Source organism: Stegostoma tigrinum, chromosome 27 (genome assembly GCF_030684315.1).
Source record: "Stegostoma tigrinum isolate sSteTig4 chromosome 27, sSteTig4.hap1, whole genome shotgun sequence".
Classification (NCBI taxonomy): Eukaryota; Metazoa; Chordata; class Chondrichthyes; order Orectolobiformes; family Stegostomatidae; genus Stegostoma; species Stegostoma tigrinum.
In genome coordinates this window covers 41,790,667-41,813,111 of record NC_081380.1, presented here as the reverse complement: position 1 = coordinate 41,813,111, position 22,445 = coordinate 41,790,667, and the positions used below count along the sequence as shown (strand labels likewise).

The following is a 22,445-nucleotide window of genomic DNA, read 5'->3' as shown; positions in this document are numbered from 1 at the left end:
CCAACATATGACACTAAACTGCCCAATAAGAATGGGCAATAGATGCTGGTTAGTCAGTGACACCCTCATCCAAAGAATGAAAAAAAAAATACAAATTTATTTCTTCTGCACCATGTTATAAGGGGAGGCTGGAATTTTTTCTCTAGAATGCAAGGGGCTGAGGGCTAACTTTATTGAGGTTTATAAACATGACGAGGGGCATACTGAAAGTGAATAGCCAAGGTCTTTTCCCCAGGGTAGGAGATTCCAAAACGAGAGGGCATAGGTCTGAGTTGAGAGAGAAAAGATTTAAAAAGGGACTTTAGGGACAATGTTTTCACAGTGGGTGGTGAGTATGAGGAATGAGCTGCCAGAAGAAGTGGGTACAATTACTACACTTAAAAGACCTTTGGACAGGTACATGGATAGGAAAGCTTTCCAGGGATATAGGTCAAATGCAAACAAATTGGACAAGTTCAATTCAGGCTTGGCATGGATGAGTTGGGCCAAAGGGCCTATTTCCATGCTGTAAACCTCTGTGTATCTGTGATATGTGTGAGTCTGTGTATCTCCAGAAAAATTCTGGAAAAGAGAGAGAAGCTAAACTGGGTTACTTGCAGAGATTTGGACATTCTACAGGCTCAATCTGTAATGTGAGTGTAAGTATCATGTTTCCCTCTCCCACGTCCCATTTTCTTTATAAAAAAGAACTGCCAATAGCCAAACGATTAATTCTTGGTTATCAGGAAAAAAAACTCTCGTCAGGAGCATTGATGTGACAGCTTAGAGAAACGAGTAGCAGTTTGATTCCCCAATAAACAACGGTGTCTGTAATACATGATTCTCCACATTTCACATCGTCAAAAATGGATTCACATCTGTAATACTATGAAAGTATTCTGTAAAGTATCATGGCTCAAAGACAAAGTCAATATTAAAGGAAAGAACAGGTACTTACTGTTCACCAACTTAGCATGTCTCAAAACACTTTTCAACAAAGTCTTTTTGAAGCATACCGTTATAATGTGGAAAATCTGGCAAACAAACTGTATGTGGCAAACATCCACAAGCAGCATGAGGTAAATACCAGATAAATTTATATCTTAGTGATGCAAGGGATCGATAGTGGATCTGAACAACAGGGAGAATTATTTTGGTTATTGTTAAAATAACACCAAGTAATCTTTTTAGTCCACCTGAGAGGCCAGATGGGGTATATTACAAAATCAGAAATTGCTAGAGAAACTCAGGTCTGGCAGCATCTGTGGGGAGAAAGCAGAGTTAAACCTTTCAAATCCAGTGACCCTCCTTCAGAACTACCAGACGAAGAGTCATTGGACTTGAAAGGTTTAACTCTGCTTTCTTTCTTTCCACATACGCTGCCAGACCTGCTGAGTTTCTCTAGCAAATTCTGTTTTTGTTTTAGATCTTCAGCATCTGCCATTCTTTATTTCATTTAGAATTCTGCTTATAACTCAACTGCTCACAGCACATAGTGCATCTTCCAGTTAAAACATTTAATTAAAGCTCTGACTGCCTGTCCAGATGGATGTTAAAAATCTACAGCATCACTCCAAGAGTCATGGGCTGGGCCAATATCACTTCCATGACCAATACTACTCACTCACTTCATTGGTATTGTGGAATCTCCCTGTGCAATTCAGCAATTTAATTTGCAAATGTACTCAAGATGTAGAATGCATTACATTAAGCACGCTGAGAAGTTCTCAAGAGAAAAGGCATTATATTATAGCAAAAATTCCTCTGCTAAAAAGGATTCATACCAGTTGCCCAATTTCTGTCAGACTGTAAAGTCAACTGTCAAAATCCTATTGTTTTCGCATCCCTGAAGAAAGATGGTCCTGGCTGGAAAGTGACCGTCACTAAACCGTCCACCTCTCCCTGTTCACAGGAAGCAAACCCCAACAAAGAATTAATATCTTTCAGTTTTATTAACTAAAAAGTGCTGAAATGTGATCATGTAAACACAATGGAGACAGTATTTAAAAAGCAAACACAATATACATTACAGAAAAACCGTGGATTTTCTAAACAGTATTTCACAGTACAAGACACATCACATTCTGGATTTCACCATGCATCTCAGAAACAGTATTCAGGACTGTACATCAGCAATCAGCTTCCTACTACACAGGTTAGGCCACTAGCAATGCTTTACAAAGGAGCTGTTGCTCAAACTGAGTTCCCTCAGTAGGAACCTCCCCAAAAAACACAGCACAAAAATAATGCACAGAAACTAAGGCCCCAAAATGCATCTTTTAAAAAAAAATGAAATGTTCAGAGTTAAATATACTATTGGCAGAATGGAACTGTTTTTTCTTTTGGAGAGCGGGGGAGGGGTTGGAAGTGGTGGCGGCGACAACTGGCTGCAGCGGTGTAAGCAGAATTACAGGAGAGAGACCTGGATTCACAGCACATTGTCTCAGTCATTAGACATGCAACTTATTGCCATCCAAGAGAAAAACTCCAAGCAGCAGAAGCAAATTTAAAAATAAAATCTCTCCACATTTCAGCAGGTCAGTGAAAAGGGAAGCGGAGTCATACATGTCAACGGAGCCAGTAAAAATACCAGAAATACCTATTTATTCAGCAACCATTATTTCATTTTCAGCAACATGGAATGTTTAATTTTGGTACAATTAAAGGGGAGGGCAGTGACACTGGGGGAAATATACAACAGGTGCTCCTCACACTGACAGAACAAACCAATGATACAATTCCTAAGTGCTGCTATTATGAATAAAAGATGGCGGTAGAGGAGACATTTAACACACATATAACATCTCAGAATTTATGTAAAGGGTTCTCTCAACAGAAAGGCACCAGCTCTTTAACCAGCAGCTTTGAGAATTCCCAGAGGAAGACAGTGATTTGCACTACTGAGGTACATCTACATAACAAAAAGGAAATCTACAAAATGATTGCCTGTTGGGCCTACTATAAGAAAAGCAAATTGCAATCATACAGAATTGCTGCGCCAAAGCAGGAGATAGAAATAAATAAACAACATGGTGCTTAGTTGGGAAATAAATTCATTTGAAAGCAATTGTTGGAATCTTAGTTTTATCCTTGACCTAGAAATTATAATCAATAGTCAGACACAAATAATCTTGCAAAGTGACTAAAGCATTCCCAACTTTGATACAGTTTGTTAAATTTTAGTTCTGAAGAAATCTGGAGTTCATTGGTCATGTAACACTTATAACCAGCAGACCACTGAACGATTCTCCAGAATTTCCTTCAACAAAATTTGGACGTGTTCAGCAATCCGAACCAGGGTACAATGCTGCCAAACTGGAGGAGAACTTTTGATCACAAATATGTTGGACACCATGCAGCAGGGTTAGAAATCTACAATCCTAACTGCGTCAACAATGAAGATAATGGAACAAGTAACTGCAGCCTACAGCAATCGGAGCTACAATGTGATGTTATTATGTAGAGGAGCAATGGGCTAGCAGTTAAATATGGCCAGTTAGAACACAGGCACTTAACAGTAATTAATCACAGCAAAGACACAACATTCAGGTAATTTTGCGGTAAAAGCAAGTATAAAGACATGAACGGATCAAATTTACAAGTGTTGAGCAAAGTAGTTGTTGTGTAATGTATCATTCTATTCTGTGTTCACTGCATCAGAGACAGGGAAAATGCAACACTTCGCTGTGAACGTCTCTCATAATGAATCTAATATGGTCTTTGAATCACAGCATGCAGACAGAGTCACTTTATATCAGCCAGTAATGCCTACCTATTGTTTTATTCAATTAGTTTATTAATTTTTGGTCTGAGTGGGATATTTTACAATCTTATAACTATCAGTTGACAGACTGTGGTCTGACTACTTAAAAGAGACACTCCCCAAAGGCACCCGAGGGTTTCAGCACTGCACCTTCCCCCTTCAGCCATGCACTCTGCTGAGGAAAGGCCAGATGTGTCCCGGGGAGTAGAGCTCATTTTCTGCCAATAATGAGACAAAAGGTCCAGCAGACAGTTGCCTGCCCGTTGTTCTGGCTAAATAATGGGAATTAGGGGCAGAAAGAAATTGTTCGGCAAGAAACACCGACCCTCTCATCTAGAAAGAGTTGAAGAAACATCAATTTTATGAAAGTTACTAAGCAGATCACTTGAGAAAGGTTGTTCTGACTTGCTTAAGATGAATACTTAGAATGGGCTGCTCACAAGCTCAGCTAGGTGAGAGCCCACGGCAGTGAGACACCAATAACCCAGTGCACAGGATATTAATAGCTCTATTCACCTGCTGGGCTGCTCCAAAAATGACAGTTCAGTTTAAGACGCACCTAACCAGCAGCTGGTTGCTGCTTGTAAAATAGCTTCCGTTAAAAGAACCTCACCACCTCCCACTTCACTTGGCAACTGTACTTACAAGCAAATCATTCCAACGCACTCTCATTGTTTAATAGTCAACTTTTCCCCCCACCCCCCGAAGATGCAGTCTAAATCCTGAAATACATTCTGGAAAGAATGTTACATGCAGGCTTGTGAATAAGAAGTGCAGTCTAGAACAGTCCGCACCAGCTCTGAAGGCACCATTCAACAAGAATTTTGAATGCCTACTGAATGGTTGTGTAACTAATTCCAACTCACTGATGGTAAGACAGAAAAGACAAATCCATAAGTGCAAAGGTTTACTGGGATCTTGCTGCAACATGCAGCTGGTGTAGTGCATGAGTAACAGGCAAGCGTTAGCTTCACATGGGATGTTACAGGTTATTTCCTTTATCCTAATTAAAGATGGACATATTCCTTTAGCAATCATTTTCACACTTTCATCGAAATTTGGATAAAAATGCCTTCCATGGACAAGGTCCTTGTGATCTGTGGAGAAAAAGAATCAAAACGTTTAGTTGCTCAGAATCCTCTCCTTATTCTGTTCAGTTGAAGTAGTTCCACACAGTTATCATCTAACTGCTACTACTTAACTTGCAATTTCCTCAACACTTCTGCAAAGAATTAACTAGACTCCCCAATTATGACATGCTACAGAGCCACAATCCCATGCTCAGGAGATACCCACACATCATTGCAAAGGACGTACTAAATAATTTTAGATTCTCCCCAAATGTGTGCAATCAGTTGTCTATTGCTAATTTCTTATGTATTGAATGGTTTAATTTCAGAGGGCATAGAAAAGCAGCAATGTGCTTCTGAGGCTTTATAAAGCTCTAGTTAGGCCCCATTTAGAATACTGTGTCCAATTTTGGGGCCCACACCTCAGGAAGTACATACTAGCCCTGGAGTGTGTCCAGCGGAGATTCACACGGATGATCCCTGGAATGGTAGGTTTAACATATGATGAACGGCTAAGGATCCTGGGATTGTACTCATTAGAGTTTAGAAGGTTGAGGGGAGATCTAATAGAAACTTACAAGATAATGCATGGTTTAGAAGGGGTGGACGCTAGGAAGTTGTTTCCGTTAGGCAGGGAGACTAGGACACGTGGGCACAGCCTTAAAATTAGAGGGGGTAAATTTAAAACTGAAATGAGACGACATTTCTTCAGCCAGAGAGTGGTGGGCTTGTGGAATTCATTGCCACGGAGTGCAGTGGAGGCCAGGACATTGGATGCCTTCAAGGCAAAGATCGACAAATTCTTGATCTCAGAAGGAATCAAGGGCTACGAGGAGAGTGCAGGGAAGAGTAGTTGAAATGCCCATCTGCCATGATTTAAATGGCGGAGTGGACTTGATGGGCCGAATGGCCTTACTTCCACTCCTATGTCTAATGGTCTTAAGAGTCAATCACATTGTCTGGAGTCATTGGTAGGCCATAGTGAATAAGGATGGCAGATTTCCTTCCCTAAAAGGACATTAATAAACCTGTTGGATTTTTACAACAGGTTCCCCAGCCATCATTACTAAGTCCAGCTTTTCAAATTCTAGACTTAATAACAGCCAAGTTGAGATTTGAACCCATATCACTTGATCAATGGCCTTGGTGTCTGGATTACTAGCCCAGTGACGCAAATACATTCTTGCCAGGCAACAAGTCAAAGTTTAAATTCTATAATTTTACCTTTCGTTATCTCTGTAACCTCCTCTGCTTTCAACCATTCATGAACATAGAGACAGCTATTTCGAAACGGTTAGAAATCACAAGACACCAGGTTATAGTCCAACAGGTTTACTTGAAAACGCAAGCTTTCTGAGCCTTGCTCCTTCAGGTGTTAGAGAGAGAGGTGGTATCAGCACAGAATTTATAAGTAAAAAGATCAAAGGGTTACACAACTGATGAGGAAATAGCATCTTAGGCCCGTTTAATACATCCTCATCAGTTGTGTGACTTTTTGATCTTTTTACTTATAAATTCTGTGATTGATGCCACCTCACTCACAAACACCTGAAGGAGTGAGGCTATGAAAGCTTGTGTTTTCAAATAAACCTGTCCGACTGTGTCCCGGGTGTTGTAAGATTTCGACCTTGTCCAACCCCCCCAGTCCAACACCGGCACCTCCACATCATTTTGAAAAGGAATAGGGGTGCTCCAGTTGACCTCTGAGGGAGAGGTTTGGGTGGAGTGTGGTGGAAAAAAAAATCTTCAATCAACAAACAACGAGGAAAGGCTGAGGGACTTGAGGCTGTTTTCGTTCGAGAGAAGAAGTTTGAGAGGTGACTTAATTGAAACATATAAAATAATCAGAGGGTTAGATAGGGTGGATAGAGAGAGCCTTTTTCCTAGGTTGGCGACGGCGAGCACGAGGGGGCATAGCTTTAAATTGAGGGGTGAAAGATACAGGACAGATGTCAGAGGTAGTTTCTTTACTCAGAGAGTAGTAAGGGAATGGAACGCTTTGCCTGCAACGGTTGTAGATTCGCCAACTTTAAATACATTTAAGTCGTCATTGGATAAGCATATGGATGTACATGGAATAGTGTAGGTTAGATGGGCTTGAGATCGGTATGACAGGTCGGCACAACATCGAGGGCCGAAGGGCCTGTACTGTGCTGTAATGTTCTATCTATTCTATCTAACCACTAAACTTGTTTTCTGAAGTGTCAGTGCTAATTTGTATTCAAGGGTCAATGCTCTCCTAGTAGCCCAAATCAGAAGGTTGTAGATTACATCCCACTCGAACGTACAGTAGAGTGTGGGATGACACTTCAATGCACTGTACAAGTACTATACTGCCAATGGCAGGGTGGAGTGCACAATAGATCAGAACTGAAGGAACGCAGGGTTTACTGGTTGCAGGGCTGGGGAAAGGCGAAACATTTGAAAGCAATGACAAAAACTTTAAAAATGGGAATGCTGCTGGACCAGGAGCAAATGGTCAGCAAGCACAGTACGAAGGGCGGACATACTTTAGTGCAAAGAAGGATGCAGCCAACAAACTCTGAATGAGCTCAAACTGTGGAAGATGGGAGGCCAACTAAAAGACCAACAGCTAATGAGGATTCAGATAGAATAAAGGCACAAGAGAAGATAGTGTTAAGACTGAAGGTCAAGTCTGTGGTTGGTAAGGGAGGGGGTCTGGAGTGGAAGCTCTGTTCGTGGTCAAATAGGAAACCAAAGGTTGTGAACAGTCTGGTTCAGTCTGAGACAGGGGAATCAGAGATTAGTGCTGGAAATTTGTGACACAGACTTTTGTTTTCCTATTGTTTAACTGGAAGAAATTTCAGCTCATCCAGGGCTGGATGTTGGGCAAGTCTGACAATACAAAGTTAGTCAAGTTGAGAAAGGCAATGATTCATTGATTGATTTTATTGTCATGTGTACCAAAATACAGTGAAAAGCTTTGTTTGTGAGCAGTACAGGCAGATCACAGCTAAGGATGTACAGATCAAAAAGACTAAGGAGGCATACAGGTTACACGTCATCAGTGCACATCTATAGTTTGATGTATTCCTGAATGAGATTGGTGTAGGATAGCGCATAGTTGAGAAACGAGGGGGGACGAAGGGCAGACCCTCAGGAACTCCAGACATAACAGTAGAGATGGGAAGTGATGACATTACAGATTTACTGACTGAACAGACAAGAATAGAACTTCATACGAATTAAGATACAAGTACCAGAAGTTTGGACGTGAACGATTAGAGATGAGCAGGACAGCAATGCCAAGTCCTGACGGAATGAGTGCCTGGTCCAAGTAGTGGAAAATGGTGTCATCAACAGTGTAAAGATTTTCGACAAATTGACAATGAAGAACATGGAGGGGGTCATTGTTGCTTTAAATAGGACCATTTCAGAATCCACATGGTGGGGGATTCAAACCAGGGACAATTTGGGGGGTAATTGCACACAAGGCCTTTGGATGAAATGGAGGTTCAAAATGGGCAGCAGTTTACAAGGACAGTAGGCTCAAAGGCTTTTGTTAAAAAAAGGATGATTGTGTACAGAACCAGAAACAGAGTTTACAGCAGCAGCTAGCATGGTGGGGCAGGAAGATAACGAGTGGTCAATGTTTTAGCAGCAAGGGTGTAAGAGCTATAGAGTCTCAAAATTAGTGACAAAGCATCCATGAGCTCTGCAGGAGATGCAAATACAGGGGAGATTGTTGATTGGGAGAAAGGGGGTGAGGGTTAATTTTTTTAACATTCCAGGATGATCGAGGTGTAGCAAGTAATTAGCAGCTTTGGTAATTTTGGTAAAGCAGAACCCAACAATGTTTGGATGGTCTAGTCAAATTATGCTGTGATACAACTGCATATCAATTTTGTGTCCCTCCCATCAACTCAAATGACCACAGGTGATAAATGAAAGGTTTTCTAGTGACAAGGCATGAAAAGTGGAGGTGTGGGTGAGATTGAGTAGAAATATTCTGGCGAATGGTGCTCGAAGGCTAGATTTCGTGCTGAGTACAGGCCAGACAGCTGGGAGTTTGAGGGATGTTGCTGTAGGTGGCAGGGGAGCTGAGTGGGGTTTTTCACATTAAAGCATCATAACAATGCCAATGCTGGTCTTTTGATCTAGTGCACTGAATTCTACTAGATGCAATACATTGAGCTCAAAATGAACACAAAAAGCTTCTGTTCACTTACTACTCTTTTGCATCTCCATTGACAAAATTGGTGTTTCCAGAATTGCTCAAATCACCTGCTTGAAAAGAAAATACACATTGTATAGATCTCAAATCATAAAATCACTTCCTCATCATTCCCCAAACCCGCACCAACCGCTTCTATCTTCTTCCCAAAATCCACAAACCTGACTGCCCTGGTCGACCCACTGTCTCCACCTGCTCCTGCCCCACCAAACCTACCTCCACCTATCTCGACTCCATTTTCTCCCCTTTGGTCCAGGAACTCCCGAGCTACGCCCGTGACACCACCCACATCCTCCAGAACTTCCAATTCCCCAGTCCCCAACACCTCATCTTTACCATGGACATCCAGTCATTCCCCATACAGATGGCCTAAAGGTCCTCCACTTTTTCCTGTCCCGCAGGCCCAACCAGTCCCCCTCCACTGACACCCTCATCTGCTTAGTCAAACTCGTCCTCACCCTCAACAACTTCTCTTTCAATTCCTCCCACTTCCTACAGACAAATGGGGTGGCTTGGGTACCCACATGGGCCCAAGCTATGCCTGCCTCTTTGGAGGGTACGTGGAACAATCTCTCTTCCGCACCTACACTGGCCCTAAACCCCACCTGTTCCTCTGTTATATTGATGACTGTATTGACGCCGCCCCGTGCTCCCACAAGGAGCTAGAATAGTTGATTCATTTCACCAACACCTTCCAACCCAACCTTAAGTTCACCTGGACCATCTCTAATACCTCTCTCTCCTTCCTGGACCTCTGTCTCCGGCAACCACCTAGAAACCGATATCCATTTCAAGCCCACCGACTCTCACAGCTACTTAGAATACCACCCAGCTTCCTGCAAAAATGCCATCCCCTATTCCCAATTCCTCTGTCTCCGCCGCATCTGCTCACAGGATGAGACATTCAACTCACGCACATCTCAGATGTCTTCATTTTTCAAGGACTGCAACTCCCCTGCCCCCAGCTTGGTGGTCGAGAACGCCCTTTACCATGTCTCCCGCATTTCCCGCAACTCATCCCTCATCCCATCCCCACAATAACAATAAAAAAAAATTCCCTTCGTCTTCACGTACCACCCCACCAACCTCCAGGTCCAAAGCATTATCCTCCGACACTTCCGCCATCTGCAATCCGACCCCACCACTAAAGACTTTTTTCCCTCCCCACCCTTATCTGCTTTCCAGAGGGACCACTCTCTCCAGGACTCCCTTGTCCGCTCCACACTCCCCTTCAGCCCTACCACACCTGGCACTTTACCCTGCAACCGCAAGAAGTGCTACACCTGCCCCTTAACCTCCAGCGTCCCCCACATCCCAGGCCCCAAGAAGACTTTCCACATCAAGCAGATGTTCACCTGCACATCGGCTAATGTGGTATACTGCATCCACTGTTCCCATTGTGGCCTCCTCTACACAGGGGAAAAACAAACGGAGGCTTGGGGACTGCTTTGCAGAACACCTACGCTTGGTTCGCAATGAACAACTGCACCTCCCAGTCGTGAACCATTTCAACTCTCCTCCCATTCCTCATTTGACATGTCCATCCTGAGCCTCCTGCAGTGCCGCAACAATGTTACCCCAAGGTTGCAAAAACAGCAACTCATATTCCACTTGGAAACCCTGCAGCCCAATGGTATCAATGTGAACTTCACAAACTTCAAAATATCCCCTCCTCTTACTGCATCCCAAAACCAGCTAAGCTCGTCCCCGCCTCCCTAACTGGTCCTTCCTCCCACCTATCCCTTCCTTCCACTCAAGCCCCACCCCCATCTCCTAGCTACTAACCTAATCTTGCCCCCTTGACTTGTCCGTCCTCCCTGGACTGACCTATCTCCACCCTACCTCCCCACCTACACTCACCTTTACCGGCTCCAGCCCCGCCTCTTTGACCTGTCTGACTCCTCTCCACCTATCTTCTCCTTTATCCATCTTCTATCCACCTCCTTCTCTCTCTCCCTATTTATTTCAGAACCCCCTTCCCCTCTCCCATTTCTGGAGGGGGGTCTGGCTCAAAACGTCAGCCTTCCTGCTCCTCTGGTGCTGCTTGGCCCGCTGTGTTCATCCAGCTCCACACCTTGTTATCTCGTAAATTTAACATGTTCAAAGGAGGAAAATTGATCAGGCTGGCAGTGTGGGAAATGGGTCATAAACTCTCCTGTGGTTTCCAAAGCTTGCAAAACTGTTAAGTTGACTGGTATGAGATCTGTAGAATTCCAAGGTCATTGTCAAAAACTCTTTGTTACTCAATTGATAAAAATAAAAGAACTGTTAGCCCTTACAAGAGCACATGTTTAATTTGCAAAAAGGTGAGGATAAAATGAGAAATTTCCTCTCTCAGTCTTCTTGTTTTAAGTAAGCTATACTTCTACTACTACCAGTGTGTCTACAAGCTTTCCACAGCAGTTGTCCCCCACCAATGTAGGCTGGGTTAACTTGGATTTTCCCTCCTCCCTTCTAGCTCTCCAGAGTAAAATGCATCAGATACGATCACCCAGCAGACTGCTGCAGAAATTTTAAAAACCGTCCTTTCATTATCACCCTTTCAAGTTTTATTTTCCTCTTTCAATCCATGAAAGCATTCAGTGTTCATGATTCTACAGGTATCAAGTGTCTTTTTAACTTGAACAAATGGCTGTTAATCAACTGTGAAGCTTTACAGTGAACACTGACAAGCTATTTGAGTGCAAGGTGTGGTATGTATTATAAAATTAGCGAAATTCTGTCCTTACTCAGTATTTACTCACACTTCTAGAGACTAGTAGATGAATACCCTGGAGCTTAAATCTAGGTCTAGAGTATCAAGGCCACCTAGCAGAATCCGTTATTGATGGCCCCTTTCCTTCCTAACTGAAATGATCAAACCGTATGAGCCAAGATCAAATAGCTGACCTCTATGATCTCTGCGCTGCAATTTCACTGGATGAAGTGACCAAGAAATATTGTTGACGATGCATTTAAATAGAACCAATGGTGCTCAGATATCGTAAAAATAACTGAAATTTGAGAACATGATGTAATTTATGCAGTTGGGGGTTAATGTTTTCAGGAGATGTGATTAGGAATGACAGTTTGAATAAAAAAAAGTGGAACAAAGGAAATATATTTTAAAAAAGTTGTCTACAACAGTGTGGTGGACCATTGAAACAACATTACTAAACATATAGAAACATACAAGTGGTGAGAATTTATGTAAGTCAATCCATTCTTCTCTAGCAACAAGGATACTCAAACCTATTTTTATAGACTGCAAACCTTTTCGTCATAATTTCACATTTCAAAGCAATGTCCAAATAATTTATTTGCACCAGGTTTGAATTGTACTTTAGGATTTACTTGATGATGTAAATACCATTGAAGGCAAGGCTTTTCCAAACCTCCAGGGTCACAAAAAGTTCAAACAACAGACAAACCTACTGACAGGAAAGGCAAATGTAAATAAAGACCCTGGGTCAGGTTCACCACTACAAATTGTTGAATTTGGATCCTACATCAAAATTAATTATAATGAAATGATACACGCAAAAAAATGCCGTAATTTGCTGTCTCTTTTCAACCATTTGACAAATTGGACACTTTCAATGTACTTTTTAAATCAGAATTAATCCAAATTCCTTTGCATTTTTATGCAAAGCATCCAAATGGTTTTCAATTACGTCAAAGTTTAAAACATGCTTACCAACCATAGACAATTTGAAGACAAAATTTATTGCTAGAACGCACTCAATAATGCATATGTAGAATCGTACCTTCTCCAGAACTCTGCATAGTGAGGTTATGAGTCGCAAGCTCTGTGGACATGTTCCCTTCTTGCTCCTCAATCTCAGTTTCACATTCACTCTCACTGTCACTGCTCATACCGGGCAGCAAATGAAGGGCCTTTTTCTGAAGCAATGCAACTGCAAAAAGAGCAAGATTAAGTTGAGAATTTTGAAAGGAGAAAGAAAACAAGGTGGATGATGCAAGAGAACACAAGCATTCAGAGTGCATAATTCCAAGACCTTAAAAGTAAGTAATTACTCAGATGGAGGGTCCTAATTTAATATTAAATGTTTATGAATCCATATCATGGCCACTGTACGAAATCTATGATTAGCTCTGGGCTCCATGTTGTATTATGCTGAAGCAACCAAAAAGAGAGAATAGGGATTCACAATGGCACTGCCTCATGTGAAGAATTGCAAATATGAAGACAAGCTTTATAAAAGTAGGGTTATATTTGTTGGAACAGCAGAACACCTTACGGCCCTTTGAGCCTGTTTAGCCATTCAACAGGATTATAACTGAGCTGGAGCTCCAACTCCACTTTCTAGGCTGATCCCTCATTTGCAAACATCTCCATATCTGTCTTAAATACATTCAATGAAAAGGACCTTTACTTCTTGAGTACAGGATTCAAAGATTCACAATCCTTTGAGCAAAGGTATTTCACCTCATCCCAGTCTTAAACAAATCCTCAGACTGTGCCCCAAGACATTTCCTCAGCCAGTGGAAACAATTTTTCAGTATCTTCCTTGTCAAGCCTTTTCAGAATCTTAAATTGAGGAGAAATGGGAAGATAAAAAAAACAGATTATTTCCAGTAATTGAGGAGTCCCAAAGGTGTAAAGATGACAGACTTAGGACAAGAAGACAGGAGAAACCATTCTTCAAGCAGTTAAGTTGTGAAACAAATGTTTAAATCAGCAACTTCAACATCAATAATTTAGAATTGGTGATTGGAGAACAAGGGATGTGGGAACTGGGACAAGAAAGTCAGTGCCATTGCTCATTTGGGGGGTAGACACTAGATATGTTGAGAGGGGGTCAAATAACATCATAGAAATTACAACATGGCTACGTGTAGCTCTACGAATGTTATATCTACTATTCATTAGCATGAAGGGCAGAAAAAAACCAGTGCACATGAAATGCAGACATGATGGCTGATGTCTTCATTTTTGGATATCCAACTTGCAGCTTTCCCAAATAAAAGCAAAATACAGCGAATGCTGAAAATCCAAAATAAAACAGGAATCACTGGAGAAACTCAGCAGGGATGGAGGCATCTGTGGAGAGAGAGAGACAGAGGTAACATCAAGCCTAATTGGACTTCTTCAGAGCTCTGCCCAATTTTGAAATAGAGTCAAATCAGACTCAAAACATTAACTCTGTCTCTCTGCAGACACTGTCTGGCCTGCTACGTTTTGCCAAAACTCTTTTTATTGGAGCTGATCGATGTATTTGGCATAGCTAAAGCTGGTGCTTCTACATTGGACTATTGCTGGGAATATGCCAAAGCAAGTGAGTTTTACCAACATCAAAATATGTTTTACCATCACACTTACTAAATGGCAAGTATACACAAGCAAAATGGAGCCAAGAGGTTTTGAAGTCAACAACAGGCCTAGGGAAAGGCATACCTACAAACAAAGATGCTCTGAACTTGAACAGTGGTTAGCACCTCACTAAGCTTGTGCATATTTCTTATCAAGTTGTGTAGTGAAGTTACATTCATAGTGCAATACAAAAATGAGGTCCTTCATGTGAGAGGTGACTTGATAGAGGTGTAGAAAATGATCAGAGATGTAGATAGAGTGGACAGCCAGAGGCTTTTTCCTTGGGTGGAGGTAGCTGTTACGAGGGGGCATATTTTTAAAGCGAGTGGAGGTAGACATAGGTGAGACATCACAGGTGGGTTCTTTACTCAGAGTGGTTGGGGCGTGAAATGCATTGCCGGAGAGGGTAGTGGAGTCAGCCTCATTAGGGGCATTTAAGTGGCTACTAGATAGACATATGGATGATAGCATAAGCTAGGGGTGGAGGTTTGATAGATCTTAGGTTTAGGGTAAAAGTTCGGCACAACATCGTGGGCCGAAGGGCCTGGACTGCGCTGTATTGTTCTATGTTCTATGTTCAGCCTATCAAGTCTGTACCACCAAAAATACACTAGTTCCACTTCCCCCACACTGGGCCCATATAATCTTCAATGTTATGTCACTTCAAGTGCTCATCCATGTTTTCTTTTAAAAAGGTTATGACATTTCTTGCCTCAAGTAGAGCATTCCAGAACTCCACTGCCCCCTGGGTTATTTTTTAAAACTTTTCTTTGAGTGCCCTCTAAACCTCCTGCCATTTTCTTTTAAAAAAATGCTCATTGCTCTCTGGCAAAACTAAACCGTTCATTTCCACAGCATCTGGCATTAGAAGCTCATTGAGGCATGGCAATACATAAGCATTTGCTTTGACATCTTCCCAGCAATGCAACAAATTTAAAACGTGTCATGAGATGAGATTTTACCTTCTTCTGGCCTACCCGACATACCCTCAAGAGGTGACGCACGTGTTCCTGCAGTGCTTGCATTATCTGAATCAGAACGTTGGTTATCTGTTAAACAGCACTGGGGTACTGACCTGAAAGCAAAGAGAATAGGAGAGTGAATGTGAGAGGTTCAAATTACAAACAAACAATTCCACTCGGATGCTATTCTTGTCAACTCAATTTGTCTAAAACCATTATTTGACTGCCAACCTATTAAATAAAGGTACTTCTTCAGCTTGATGGTGCACACTTGGAATTGAATCTCTGATAGTTCAACTACTCCATTGACTCTAAAAGCAATATCATGAGTACATTTAATTTTTATTTTAATCTGAACATCAAACTACATCATTAATGCTTCCTTTCAAAAGGAACTTTTTTTTCGGATGGCAAGATGCGACTATCATACTGCAGACAATAAACCAAATCTGTCTGCAACCATAAACAGCACTAGTAAGTGGGGAAAAAAGTCAAAGAATAGCAAAACACAGTGGAACCAAACTATCAGCCTGCCTCAGTTAGTAGCATTCTTGCCTCTTGGTATAAAAAGGTAAGAGTTTAAACTCTACGGTAGGACCTGAGCAAGTAATCGAGGCGTACAGTTCTGGAGATGTGTTGCATTGTCAGCAGGTAGCACTTAAAATGAATCATTAAGCGAAATACTGTACAAACAAATTAGGAACAGGAGTAAACTACTCATTTCACCAAGCCTGATCTGCCATTCAGTAGGATCATGGCTGATTTGGTTGCGGCCACAACTCAACATTCCCACGTACCCCAATAACTCAATAAAAACTGAAAGAATTGTGGATGCTGTAAATCAGGAACAAAAACAGAAGTTGCTGGAAAAGCTTAGCACGTCTGACAGCATCAGTTGAGGAAGGGTCACTGGACTTTTTCTTCACAGATGCTGCCAGACCTGAGCTTTTCCAGCAACTTCTGTTTTTTACCTCAATAACTCCCTTGTTAATCAACAATCTAGCTACCTATGCCTTAAAAGTATTCAATGATCCTGAATCTACTGTTCTCTGGACGAAGAAAGTTTTAAAACCTCAACCTTCTGGCAAAAAAAATCTCAAATAAATTTGACTCTCCTTATTTTTAAACTGTGCACCCCCCATCCCAGTACTTCAAAGAGGAGGAAAATCCTTTCAGCATCCATATAGTCAAGTAACCGCAGGATCTTTAACATTTCAAGAAGATCACCTCACATTCTTCTGAACTTCTATGGATACAGGCCTAACTGTTCCAACCTATCCTCAGAAAGTAACCCCTTCATCCCAGGTATCAGATGATTAGATCTTCTCTGAACTGTGAATGCATTTATATCCTTTCTTAAATAAGGAGTACAAAACTGTACAGCATTTCATGAATTGTTTCACCAACACTGTACAACTCAAGTAAAGCATCTCTACTTACATATTGTGTGCTTCTTAATGAACAATAAACCATTTGCTTTCCTAATCACTTACTGTAACTGCATACTAACAATGATTCATGCACCAGAACATCCAGACCCCTTTGTATCTCTGTTCTACACAAGTAGTTTGTACGAATATTAAAAGCCAAACGATACAGTTCAAAGAGCAGGAAGTTCTTCTAATGTCCTGACCAGCAATTCTTTCTAAAATTACCATGAAAAAGGAACTAAAATCTCTACTTGTTTCATTTGTCCTGAACAGTCATATACTGGACTTGAAAGGTTACTTCTGTTTCTTTCTCCAGATGCTGACAGACTTGCTGAGTTTATCCAAGATCATCTGTGAGTCTTTCAGATTCCAGCATTTCACTTTTATTTGTCTCACTTGCTGCTTTCAGGATTTTTGGGTTTTTATTGGCTGTTGTTTGTTTAAGTGACAACAGGAGCTACATTTCAAAAGTAATTTGGAATTATAATGAATAGTCATAAATTCAAATTATGCCTTTTCATAAGGTATGGCATTTGTTCTCCAGGGTCTTGTGGTATTTTATCCCATTTGGGAGCATTTTAAACTTGAGAATACAGGTTGCCCAATTATTTCCCTCAGTTTGGAAAGAATTATAAAACAGATAGCTGAACAGTGGCACAAAGAGGAGGCTGGTTGCAATTCAACACAAGATAAATATTTAAATCCACATTTGATGCATTCTCACCCTAAAGTGGCAACTTTACGTGTCATTTCAAGTGCTGCCAATCCATTCAGTGCAGTGTTACAAAATTGGTCAGATGCAGTAACGATAAAAGCTCTGTCCTCAGCCTTACAGGTTGACGGGACTTCCGAGTCATTTGTCTTGTTTACACAATGTGGTGATCCTTGTCTACTGCTTGGCTTTGATAGTCCTACATTTAAAAAAAATTAAAACATTGGAAATTTAGAAGGAAATCCCAAATGATTTGCTAGGATCTATATTATTCTCTTGTTTGTACCCTTCAGGTAAGTTCAGGAGAAGAACAAAAACCAAGTTGCTGGAAAAGCTCAACAGGTCTGGCAGCATCTGTGGAGGAGAAAACAGAGTTAACGCTTCAGGTCTGGTGACTGAGGAAGAGTCACCGGACCCGAAACATTAACTCTGTTTTCTCCTCCACAGATGCTGTCAGACCTGTTGAGCTTTTCCAGCAACTTTGTTTTTGTTCCTGATTTACAGCATCCGCAGTTCTCTTGGTTTTTATTCAAGTTCAGGAGTAGATTTTGTTGACTATATCTTATTAATTGCTGTGAAATACTTGAATTTTTTTATGCAAAAAAAAGTTCAATACAATATATTATGTTTCTATGTACACATACACTTAGCAGACAACATTAGAAGGACAGCAATGGGAACCAGAAGTGGAATGCATCAGAGAATATATAACGTCAAGTTGGATCATACTTGTAGACATCTGAACAAGCATAGCTACAAGGCTTGGAAGCAGCAGCAGCATGGCCAGATCATGGGTAGGACAAGCTTTTTGTTGTGTCAAATCATTTATCATTACTCAGATAGTCAGACGTAGAGAATATCTGTTGCAAAAGTTGTGTTTTTCAAACAACAAATCATGCTCTACATTTTAAAAGTGGAATTTATGATAGCTATGCAAAATCATCTGCTTCAATTATTGTGAAGCTTCACTTTATGAATATATTCAACTTTACGTAATATAGCATTAAAATAAACAAAAACAACCAAAACAAAGTACGATAGTTACCTATTGTGCTGGGTTGACAATTCTCTTGGCAGTGGAGATCTTTATCCCCGCATTCCAGAGCTCTACGGAGAGAGAAACTGGTCCCTGAACCTGGGCGACTATGCTTTGGAGATCCACACTTCTTTGTAGATGCTGAAAAGTAAAATTGAAGTTAGTGAATTTACAAGTTCACAGCTCATTTGCTTTGCTGTACCCTACAAACCCAATGGGCAATACTTGACAATCCTGCTTCTGCTTTTTAAAAAGGAAAAAAATTAAGATAGATTGAAGTGAAGAAGCAGAGTTGTTCCTTGACAAATAATCAATTCTTGATAGTAAAAATTAAAGTTGCTGAATTCAAAGTCCACGTACAAACAAGTCCATGAGTAAAAGACAGGGCAAAAAATTGTGGGAGTGTTTCCAATTCCTCTTTTCTTTAGAGAAGCAGAGAGATCTCTTTATTGAGATCAATTTACCTCATTGTTCAAACTTTTTAGTGATTCTTCCCACAGACACACAATCTGCTTACTTGAGTACTTTTTTCTGTTTTTCCTTTAAAAAACACCCTTTTCACAATGTGCTTAAATTGAATTCATGGTCACAGGGCATTTACAGCTACGTCATTAGGCACAGGCTCAGGGTGACCAAAATGTACTCTCAAGCGAATCAGTCTTGTTTCCAAGGCAACTCCAATCTGATCGCTCAGCAATAAATTCCAGCATTTAGGAACATTTCACTAAGTATTTAGTGCTTTATTTTCTCAGTATCTTTGACTGCCTGCAGCACATAAAAGCGGATTTTTTTTGAGGAAGGGTAGGAGGAAATTTTCAGTCGGGCACTCGATGAAAAGCGCTTCACTAACACATCGTTCTACAAAAAGGTACAACAAATTCTGTTCAGTCTGAATTTAATTTTTAAACAAGTGTAGTCAATTCCAAATTGGACTAGTCACAATGAGCAACAAATGTTCATAGGCTTGATGCCTGACTGGTGCCACTTGTGGAGCTCCAGTGTTTGTGGGTTAACAAAGGTATAAATACAGTTTCTGCTGGAAATGGAAAACAGATCTATTAGTTTTTTTTAAATACATAGATTTTCAGCATATTTTGTTAAACTGATGCATTAACTAAAGTATTAGTTAGCCTAGAACTGGATTCAGTGGAACACAGTGCCCTCTGCTGGAAGTGCACATACAGCTATTGTTTGAGGGCTGAGCTACGATGCCTCCTCATGACTCACACACACAATTGGAAAAGTCACTTTACACGACATTCATGACGTGTCAACAGCCAGTCTGCCAAAACAAGAAAGAATGGGAGAAAAATCAAAGAAAAGTATTATATCTTATTTTCTCCTCATTCTACTGAGATAGAGATAACTGGAAATAGCAGTGGATTTTCCAATTCACACCTGTATCAGTTTACCAGCCTTAGCATTAAGTAATTTCTATAAGGATTGTTGGTAGGTTTCTAAATTAGCTTTGCAATGGATCAGGTTGTTGAATGGTGCCACTTCTATTACTTGGTTGTAATATTTTGAAGAGATTTCAAGGATAGATGGTGGCATGTTTGCCCTACATTCCAAACATGGCTCAGCAAATCCTTACAAGCACAGATTTCAATCAAGCCTTTCAAATGGATCTTGAAATGAATCACTTCTCAGGACCAGCAAATGTTAACAAGCAGCTGCTGTTGGGTTTGACTAGTTTACCAGATTGTATCCACCCCTATTGAGTCCAGTTACCATAATGCTTGCTGAAGAGAGAAGTAACAAAAGTGTGAAAACTATGATTGGCATACTTTTGACAGTACTTAATAACCTTACTCCCTAACAGGCCATGACTAGTAAATACAAAAGATTGCTGGCTTTGTTTTTTCAGTCATTCAGCGGCTATTAAAAATAAGCTACTATTCCAGGTGAAAACCTGTTGTCAGAATGTTGAAGGTGAAGTCTTCGCCTCAGCAATTAATCTATTTTTACCATTGCAGGAAAAGGGAAACTGCTGTAAGCAGACAGCAGATTCATCGTATTGATTTCAATTTTCAGTTTTTGTTAAGGTGATCTTTACTTGGGTATTAGTTAGTCCAGAACTGGATTCAGTGAAACACAGCATCCAAACATTTATTGCTTGCATCCCTGTTATCTGATTATAGGGTAAAGGAACACTATGTACTGGGAAAAAATGCACAATGTTCTTGTAATACTCAATGACTCAAATCATAGAATGGTGAATCCCTACAGTACAGAAACAGGTCATTTTGGCCCATCGAGTCAACACCAATGCTCCTCATCCCCATAACCCTGCATTTCTCATGCTAATCCACCTAGCCTGCCCATCCCTGGACACTGTAGGCAATTCAGTATAGCTAATCCACCTAACCTGTACATCTTTTGACAGTGAGAGGAAACCCATTCAGATACATGAAGAATATGCAAACTCCACACACACACACACACACACACACACACACACACACACACACACACAAACAAACACACACACACAAACACACACACACACAAACACACACACACAAACACACACACACGAATGGAACTGAGCCCGGGTCCCTCCAAGTGCAGTTTGTAAAGAAAAAAGACAAGGCAGAGTTCTTTACTAATGCTAGACTTAGCTGAACCGTGAATTGCAGTGACCCAAATAGGAAACAGATATCACTGGGTTTCTGCTAGCCAAAAAATCCAGCAAGGTTTCTATGGTTACATTATTATTCCCATTTGAAATAAATCTAAACTGTATATATGCATAGAAGCATGTTACACCCCTGAAAGACTAGTATTTGTACTGCAAACTGGTAGTCATCAATCTTGCATTTAACCAAGATTTAAGTTTTTAAGCTGTTATAACCAGCAAAGTTGAAATGTATAATCCAGTTGAGGATGGCTCCACAGAAATGATACCAAGATATGTCTATATCACTGGACAGGATTACATAGACCATACTGGACATGACACAGATTATCACTTCAAACCCCAACAGGATAACAGTTATGCATAACAAGTGTGTAACATACACACAGTGTTAACCAGCTGAGACAGACTGTCAAAAGTGGTCAACTTGGCAAGGCAGTCTAATGAGCAGTTGTAACTTGCTTATGGGCCAGCATCAGTCGTAGGACAAAATAAAACAGAACAGGCACTTAACTAAACCAAAGCATCTTCTGATTCTGGTACTCTCTCAGGAGAGTAATGTGTGCACGTGCGCGCAGTCATTCTCAAATTTCACCTATTAAATCCTTAGCAAATCACAGTTCACCGCACAGGGCAACAAACAGACCCTGCAGAAATGGTTAACATTTTTTTAAACAATAACAATTCAATTTTAAACTGCAATTCTAGACTTCATTGTAACTGTTTCCATTTGTGATGGTGACATTTTTCATCCACTGCTTGAAGTTCACAGCTGATTGTAGCTGCACTACGCCATAGTGCAAATATGCAACGGAAATTTCTACAATTCCACCAAGATTTCTCTTCACGAGGCAGCGACTTAATGTTAGTTAGCACATCTGGCAACACCTTACACACTTTTTTTCCTTTATTTCTTCTTGGGATGAAAAGGACAGCATTTGTTGCCTATCCCTATCTGCCCTTGAGCTAAGTGGCTTGAGAGGCTATTTCAGAGGGCAGTTAAGAGTCAAACACATTGCAATGGGTCTGAAGTCACCAGGTAAGAATGACAGATTTCCTTCCCTGAAAGGATATGAGTGAACCAGATGGATATTTATGACAATTCTCAATGATTACATGATCACCATTAGACTTAAGTTTCGCCATCTACCATGGTGGGATTGAAAAACATGGGCCAGAGTTCTAAAGCAGGGATCTGTGCAGTGTCACTACTGCTGTGTCACAACCTCCCCTTAAATTCTGACCTGGTGAGGTTATACTTTTTACATTATTTCAGTACACAAACCTTCGAGTGGTATCAACATTGATGAGGATTTCTCTTGAAACTAAAAATGGTTTTGAGAATT

At 40.8% G+C, this 22,445-nt stretch overlaps 1 protein-coding gene across 9 annotated transcripts in view; it reads right to left on the bottom strand.

Annotated features, from left to right (window-relative positions):
• Window positions 1-1,912: 1,912 nt before the first annotated feature.
• The window catches only part of trim37 (tripartite motif containing 37), an 88,724-nt gene continuing 68,191 nt past the window's right edge, over window positions 1,913-22,445 (bottom strand). For 5 of the 9 annotated variants that reach the window (XM_059655388.1, XM_059655387.1, XM_059655383.1 and 2 more), the window contains 6 exons: window positions 18,471-18,602; window positions 17,438-17,624; window positions 15,284-15,396; window positions 12,754-12,903; window positions 9,003-9,060; window positions 1,913-4,839 (listed from right to left, as the gene is read on the bottom strand). In XM_059655388.1, coding sequence (XP_059511371.1) covers window position 4,839; window positions 9,003-9,060; window positions 12,754-12,903; window positions 15,284-15,396; window positions 17,438-17,624; window positions 18,471-18,602 — 641 coding nt within the window. In that variant the 3' untranslated portion in view covers window positions 1,913-4,838. Of the gene's footprint in view, window positions 4,840-9,002; window positions 9,061-12,753; window positions 12,904-15,283; window positions 15,397-17,437; window positions 17,625-18,470; window positions 18,603-22,445 lie in introns of those variants that run through there. The other 4 variants (XM_059655386.1, XM_059655384.1, XR_009447313.1 and 1 more) reach the window with 4 other exon arrangements.